Genomic DNA, 8,171 nt, shown 5'->3' on the forward strand with positions numbered 1-8,171 from the left:
GATTGATGAGATCTGCCATTATTAAGAAAGCAAGTCAAGACAAACAGCAAAATCAAACAACAACAAACATTAATTACATCCAAAAATTCATGTCCATTTTTTATAAAAACTTAATAACAAAATCAAAATAGCGTCAGATAAAACGGTAATTAGTACTTCATTAGAAAAGATTTGGGACCAGTCCATGATAAAGCTCGCTAACAATTAGACAAAAAAGAAAACCAGTAGAGTTAAAAAATGCGATCATGTTTTTTAAAAACAATTAATTTCAAAGTTATGAAAACCATTAGAAATCAACTGAAAACAACCCAGAAGTTTACGATTACCTCTGCTTTTATAGGAGGGCATTGAGACCTGTCGTTATTCAATTTTTTTCTGCGGTTACCAACAGAACACCATATAGACAACAAAAATTCAATTAAAACAGGCCGGAAAACGCTGTCAGAACCGTTTGCCCATCAAAATATAGTCGATTGCGCCTTCTTCGAACATCAATAATTTGGTTTGTGACCTGTCAATAACGAGACTAGGCAACAAGTAGACAAAAAAGAAAAAAAGTCAAAATTAAGAAACACTTTTGTATTTTTCGAAAAAAAAAGTTTCCAAAGACATGAAAGTCATAAGCTACCATATGAATTAATTAAATAGGTTCTTTTTTCACAAAGAAGCCCTTGAGACCAGCATTTATCCACAATACGTCAAAAAACTACAAAAAGAACGTCAGATGTAACAAAAATGAAAAATAATTCACTTTTTTGTGAAAAACCCGTGTCGAAGCTAGTAAAGTCATAACGAATTCTTTGAAAGACTTTAGATTTTGCGACATCAATCCGCTGTAACACTTTTTTGATACCTAATGTCATCTATGGTCTGTACTTTATGAGACTAGGTAACAGACAAAAAAGAACAAAACTGTGAAGTTAAAAATTGTTGTTTTTTTAATTTTTGAAAACAATTGTCTTCAAAGTCGTGAAAGGACTCAGCTATCTGCTACAATCAGAATATCGGCTCATCTAAAAAAAACCAATAAAACGTGTCATTATACAGGAAACTTCATACGACTAAAAAGACAAAGTGAAAACGACAGTTAAAAACAAAATTAAAAAACTAAAGACAAAATTAAAGACAAAATTAAAGACAAAATTAAAGACAAAATTAAGAAAGTGGTGTCGAAGCCGTTCAAACCATAATCTATAGTTTTGAAGACTATTGGGCCTTAGTTTGAACTACAAATTGTGATATGTGAACTGTCAGAAATGTGATAATGTTACAAAACGAGAAAACGTTAAAAATGAGAAAATGCCTAAAAATAAAAAAATTTGAAAATTAGGAGTATCAAAGCCAGAAAACCATAAGTTAAGTCGTGAAATTGCAATAAAGTTTAAATTTTAAATCAGTAGAAAGAGGACCTTTCACCAGTGAGCATTGAATTGAAATGTTCTGTTCTGTTATTTGTAAGAAAAACTCGAATTTTTTTTTAAAAAGACAGACTGATTACAATACGAATTTTTTTGGATTTTAACAGTCTAAGATTGGTCCAAAACTAGCCCTGCTAATGCTGTTGGTCCATTAGGAACACTTATTCTCTCGAATGTTATCGATATACATAATTTATTAGTTAAGAAATCATAAGTTTTTATTATAGAGCACTCTCAACGAAAGTTGAAATAGGACTAGCCCCTTTTGAGTTCACAAAGATTGTGTTAATTGCTTTTGGCTGTGTACTTCCGGCAAAATTAAACAGAGGGACTAAAACATTTAGCCAAATTTTTTGCTAAAAAATTAAAACCATATATTCAACAATACTTTTTGCCGCCATGAGAACTGCTGATTCATGTGTCATATGTATAGTAGTCGGCACTTATCACCATCAATTGATAGTTTTTGATAGCAGTATTCAGAAGAAATTTGTGTCAAATTTGAAATGTTTGCAAAAATTGGGACGAATTTTAAAAATAATATAACTAGATGTTGTAGCTTTCATAGCTTAGGCTATGGCATGACACTTCAAATTAATATTACGAATTGGGAGGTACTTGGAAATCCTCGAGTGCCGTCAAAAACCATCAACCGAGAGAAATTGAATGTGAAAGTTTCGCTTATCTACACTTATTTTCTAAGTTGGGAAGTTTTTTTTCTAATTTAGACATTTCATAATGAAAGGTAACTTGATTCGTCTGCGAATAGTAAAAATACAGAGATAGTAAAGTTCAGTACTGAACCACAGATCCAGGTTCTCTGTTTGTAGATGAAATTCTAGTGAACTGTTTTCAATATTCTGTTCTGGACTATCAATTGTAGCAAGTCTGTAATTTTTATTCAGTGCCATAATATTACATATAAAACTGATTTATAACAATGAATAAATTGGCACAAAGGTGTAAAACGTGTTCTGCTATGTTAAAATTGACAACTGTCAAATTTTAAGAGATCAACACGAAGACTAACAAACTTTCGAGTACTGTCTTTTGAACTAACAGTCGCTGCTTGCTCGCAAAAAAACATAACAAAACAAAACAAATGATTCAAAAATATTGGTCCAATTCACCAAACGGTTCATAGATCATTCTAATGACCAACATTGAACGCTGGTAAAAATTGCGTTAAATAATGCTGAAGTTTTAATTTGTAAAGTTAAAGCCTCATCATGCAATAGCTGCAAAGTTTGCTCTATTAGGCCCTAAAAAGTTCAAAAAAGTGGGGCCCATGTATGCCTGCTGTTATAGATCATATTCTGGGCTAGAGTCAATCTTTACCTCCAAAAAAGTTTTTGTTAGCTCTTGCTGTTTCGTTTTGAGTTTTTGGTTTTGTATTAACAGTTGATAAATTCACTGAAAAAAAACTCACTTGACTATAATTTTGTTTTTCAGGCTCTTCGTTCTTTGACTTAGACACAGCTCTTGATTTGACCAATCACAAACCAACACAACATCAGCCATCGACCTCAACGTCTAACAATCTCGACTTTCTATTGGACAACGAAGTGCGACACATCAATGACGTCATTAATGGTGTCAACATCATTGGCTCCTCAGAGAACAGCTCATGTGTGTCGGTTGAACAGCAGGAGTTACCAACTGATGATTTGGGAAGTGTGGGAGCCATGTCACGTGGTTCCAACTCTGTATCCCCTCTCACATTGTCAAATACTATTGAAAAGTAAGCATTCAATTAATTTTAGTTTGTAGTTCGTTTGTAGCTCTTATTTGGGCCATGTTGGTTTTCAAAGCAATTTTTCGCTACATCATTTTTTATTTGTTCAATTTGACTTCTCGAGTTACTTTTTCACGCTAGACTGCGTTTTTGCGTGTCTAAAATGCTCAATACTTCACGTTTTTGAGAAGCCGAGTTCAATTGTCGGCAGTTTATTTCAATATCAGTACTGGGTACGTCTTATATCAGTACTTATTCAGAGCTAATTCAAGTCCTGGCGTAGCATCTTGATTGTAACTAAATTTCTTAACAAAATTAGCGACCATATTTGAATTACAAGGTGTCCCACGATCGGCTGTGATGGAACTGGGCATATATCGGGAAATTTCTCTTCCCATCGAAGGTGACTAGATCCCCATTGCATATTCATAGTCATTGCATCCCAATTAGCAGATATTGTCCACTTAGCCGATCCCGTTTTGTGTGTAGCCTAAAGAAGATTCAATGAACGCACTGCACTGTGATCATTTTAGGCATAGATTTGTCAGCCGACTGCTCGATTAGCCGACAAAGTCTTAGTAACTTTAACGAAAGGACCATTTTGGGATAGAAAGGAAAATATTTAAAAGATTCGGAGTGTAAAGTGTACCAATTGCTGGTTTCAATTCATAATAACATTTAACCAAAAATTTTGGTTGAAAAATTTTTTTAAAAAAGGCATAAAAAAACAGAAGATTTTGAATGTTAAACGAGCAGTCGGATAGTTGAGATCACTTTTCTATTAGTTTCTCACAACTCAAAGTATCTGAACCTCCTTTAAGTGTCATTATTTACTTCTTCCTGCATGAAATAATTCGTGTCTTAGTTTGCAATAGAGCACCAAATCAAATAAAAAGAAGAATTTTGAAAGCCTTGTCGAATTTTAACATGAATCTGGTCGTCTAAATTTAAATAAATAATGATAATATTAATAAAATTCATTTCTGTTTCATTCATCAGCACATTTTTTAATCTTGATCTACTACTATCTTGGATCACAAAAACAGTTAATGTCTCAAATTTGACTTTATTGGCTGTTGTAAAAGAAGAATAAATATTTGTTGCCTCTTAGTGATGATAAAAACGCTTGCGTTCACAAGGCAGAGAAAATAAATCAGCATCTTGACAAAGTAGAGGTTTTTAACTTTCAGCCAGAAATAAACATGAATTTTTTAGTCTCTCTGGATGTCCAAAAGCCAAACTTGCACGAAGATCTCTCGTTACGTCACCACCAGTTGTCAAAATGGCACTCGCATCAAGCGGAAACGACTCGGGATCCGAAGACACCAATATCAAGTGTCCAGTTCCGGGATGCGACGGATCTGGTCACCTCACTGGAAAATACGTCTCCCACCGGAGTGCATCTGGATGCCCAATTGCCGCGAAAGGGGGCTATATTTTACCCGACGGTTCTGTTTGGAAGCCCTCCAGAGTTGACGGACCTGTTTGCCCGACACCTGGTTGCGACGGTTCCGGACACCTGAACGGGAACTTCCAAAGTCACAGATCTCTCTCTGGATGTCCTAGAGCCAAAAAGAACACAATTTTTGGCAGTCCATCAATGCAGGCAGTTTCGCTGGCCGCATCCCAGCATATTTTAGAATCGGTCAGTTCGAGCATTGCCAGTACTGTGGAATCGGTTGCGAACGCTGCCGGACTGTCAGAAGCTTCCTTGGAATCGCCAGTTACTACTTCTAATGATGGTAAGCTTTGTTCGACTATTTTACTCGCGATTTTGCAGAGCTAATGCAAAATTTTCGTTTAATTTATTACAAATAAGAAGAACTGAGTCCCATTTTGTACATGTCGATAAATCAGAATTTATTATACTTGCCAAACCTTTGCTTTTTAATATATTCGAAAAGTTTGGGGAAAAAGTTTGCATTGAATTTCTTCAAATATTCCCCCGCTGGAAAATATAAAATTTATCTACTTCGTTGCTACGTGTTTTAATATGAATTTTTGACTAACGTGTAATTCTGTAAGCATTATTTAAAAAACTTTAATGTTTTCCTAAACTAACTTTTTAAAATTTTCTCTCAAAATTTTTTGAAAATTTTTCAGAACTACTTAACAGCACTCTTGAGCGTGTACTCAAAGCTACAAACAAAAAGCGACGAGAAGAAAACAACAGTCAAAATTCACCCAATGAAGAAGCCAACATCAGCCCAAAGAAACCAAAACTAGAAATTGACGAATCACATCACGCGAATGACAACTCAGTGAACACGGACGAAGATAAATCAACGAAAGAGAACAAACTGGTTAACGGAGCCGCAAAAACATCATCAGAAAGCGGCCAATCATCGGTGGGTGAAGATTATCTCGAAATCTTACGCGCTTTTGGGTGCATCTCTTCAAATATCAATTGTTCACAAACGGCAACGGGTAAAAATCCCTCGAGTTCAATTGAAAATAACAGCAAGCAGGCACTTACTACTTCCGACTAAACTTCTGGATACTACTTCATTTTAATAAATAGTGCAATATTTTTGATATTTTTCATTTGTAGTTTTAAAAACAGCAACTTTTGTTTAGTTCAATTATTTTTAGTCTTATAACCATATAGATAAAGCTTGCCTAGTGCTGAATTTATATCACCTCTGAAAGCCAACGATTATTCCGTTTCGACTTAATTTCTCCTACTTTAATTATAAATTTTTACTTAGAATTTGGCGTAAATTGTACATATTGGTATTTGTAGCCACTCTCTTATCTTTCAGTCAGTATTCTATCTGCATTGCAATGATATCAGCTGTCACAAAATTCAGTTTCTATCTCGAAGCAGTCGTCATTTTTCAGTTACAATCTGTAGTTTCAGCTCAATTATGAACTGTAATAAAATCTTGCGCATAGCTATTTTACTGAGCTACTAAAAGCACACAGGAACTCAATAATTTTCATCTCTGACTATCCAAAGCGTATTACTTGCCTCTGGGTGTCTCTGCAATTGATGAACTTTGAATAAATATCAAAACATATTGCCAAGACATCTATCTACACTTATTATGAAACAGAAACAAGGAGGCTCGTCCACTATTCGTATCTTGGCTATTCAAAATTGCGCGCTCTATCGCGCCGGTCAAACACCGCATTTTTCTTTCAAAACTTTTCAATGAAAAAAAATTTGAAACGTTTCAATTGACGAATAAATTGGGCTAAAAAGGTGCTAGAGATGTTCGAATGCAATCAAACTTCTCCCATCTGAACTTAGAAAAACTCAACAGTCGACAATAAAATCTCAAAATTGTCGATGTTTCTCAATGTGGGCAAAAACAGACTACCAGAATAATTTAGGCCAACAGTAAATGGAAAGTTGTATTAAGAAACAGGGAAAATGAGTGTACTCAGTTAAACAGTAACAAGACGGCTCGTGCGAGTCTGTGAGTTGCACAGAATGTTCCAACATACTTCTCGAGTCTGTCAGAGAATCCGTTGGGAGTATCCAAAAGCAACTTACAAGCATTGGAGAAAATTACTTTTACTGTTTGAGACAAAACTGGCTTTTTTGGCAGAACAAAAGCAAAAAATTTTTCACAGTTTCTTGAAAGATAATTGTAGTACAATTCGAAACACAGACAGAGAAAAACCATACGAACACACAAAAACACACCACACATTACACAAACAAACACCAACAAAGAAATACAAAGCCCAACACAAAAAAAAAGTTTGAAATTGGTCAATACTCAGATTCGTCACTGTTCAATTAGCTTTTCTTTGATTTTTTATAAAAGAAACTAGGCATGGGTTTATATGGCAAGAGAATTGGCAGCTGTACAATTAACATTAAATTTTGAAATGCATTTTTTTCAAGTTTGTACAGGATTTTTTCGATTATGATTTTCCTTGAGCATAAGGGTACAATGACTCTTTTAAAAAACTGCATATATTTTATCAACAAAACTTAAAAAACGGAGCAATTCGTAGCCAATAAAAAAAGATTTTTTTAATTTCGTTATAATTACTGACAGTATTTGCTCTCGGGCTATCTGTGTCTATCAGCTATTTGTGTCTATCATTTGAAGAAACTCTTCTTCATCCTAACTCTTTCTTTCTCTCTCTCTCTCTACCCACATATAACAAACGCATTACGAAAATGCACGCCCATACATACACTCACAGTAGCGTGCACACACACATAAAAACTGACCTCGCTACCAAAAATTATATTAAAAATATATTTGGCATCTGACCTTTAGTCAAATTTCATCACTGTTCGTTTACGTCTTGAGTGTTTTTTTTAAGAAACATAGGTTTGAACTTCTCGGGGCAATTCAGTCCGTAATTGTGGAAATGAAAATTTTTTGAAGTTTTTCAAAAATTTTTAGTCATTTTCAATGTTTTAGGAGCCTAATTGGACAAATAGTGTTTTTGGCAGGACTTAGAGACACAGATACTTGGTATTGGATGTTATTGAGGCAGTATTTTTCAGCTAATAATAGGCAATTTTTCTAATTTTGTCATTATTTCTGACAATTTCGGCCCTCTGTCTCTATTTTTGTCCGAGATTAAAAGAAAATAACTATCTCAATCTAATTCTAAATGTCTCTCTCTTACACACATACCACTGGTTAGATTACTAAACCAGATTACAAAAAAAAGGAAACTTATATACACCCATACAAACACGCACACACTGTCATACATCATCAATTAATTTAGTGCAGTAAATTTATTATACGATGTACTTATTTTATTTTAGTGTTTTTATTCCTGAAGGGCATGTGTAGAAGTCAAGTGTAGTTCATTGTTATTTAATGCGCTAGTCTGTTACCCTAATTCCCGCATCGAGAAATTGTTGTTCATGTTTGTTGTGACTTCTGAGATATCATTTTACTTTCAGTATCACTCTTTTAGTTTTGCACTTCGCGAACAGTTGCATAATTAACTTATTCTTCGCTAGTCGTCTTTACTAGTCAAATAAACTAGACAAGTATTTGTCAAGCAATTCGCTCAGCGAATTCATTTATAAACTG

The 8,171-nt window shown here is 34.3% G+C and overlaps 1 protein-coding gene across 1 annotated transcript in view; it reads left to right on the top strand.

Moving 5' to 3' along the window:
• The window catches only part of LOC142349129 (uncharacterized), a 14,410-nt gene extending 8,363 nt beyond the window's left edge, over positions 1-6,047 (top strand). Inside the window, exons 5-8 of the mRNA XM_075400542.1 lie at positions 2,865-3,159; positions 3,494-3,556; positions 4,369-4,895; positions 5,257-6,047. Of these exons, the coding sequence (XP_075256657.1) occupies positions 2,865-3,159; positions 3,494-3,556; positions 4,369-4,895; positions 5,257-5,642 (1,271 nt within the window). The 3' untranslated portion in view covers positions 5,643-6,047. The remainder of the gene's footprint in view (positions 1-2,864; positions 3,160-3,493; positions 3,557-4,368; positions 4,896-5,256) is intronic.
• The last annotated feature ends 2,124 nt before the right edge of the window (positions 6,048-8,171 follow it).

The sequence above is a fragment of the Convolutriloba macropyga genome, chromosome 11 (assembly GCF_964194025.1).
Source record: "Convolutriloba macropyga chromosome 11, txConMacr16.3, whole genome shotgun sequence".
In the NCBI taxonomy this organism is placed as follows: domain Eukaryota; kingdom Metazoa; phylum Xenacoelomorpha; order Acoela; family Convolutidae; genus Convolutriloba; species Convolutriloba macropyga.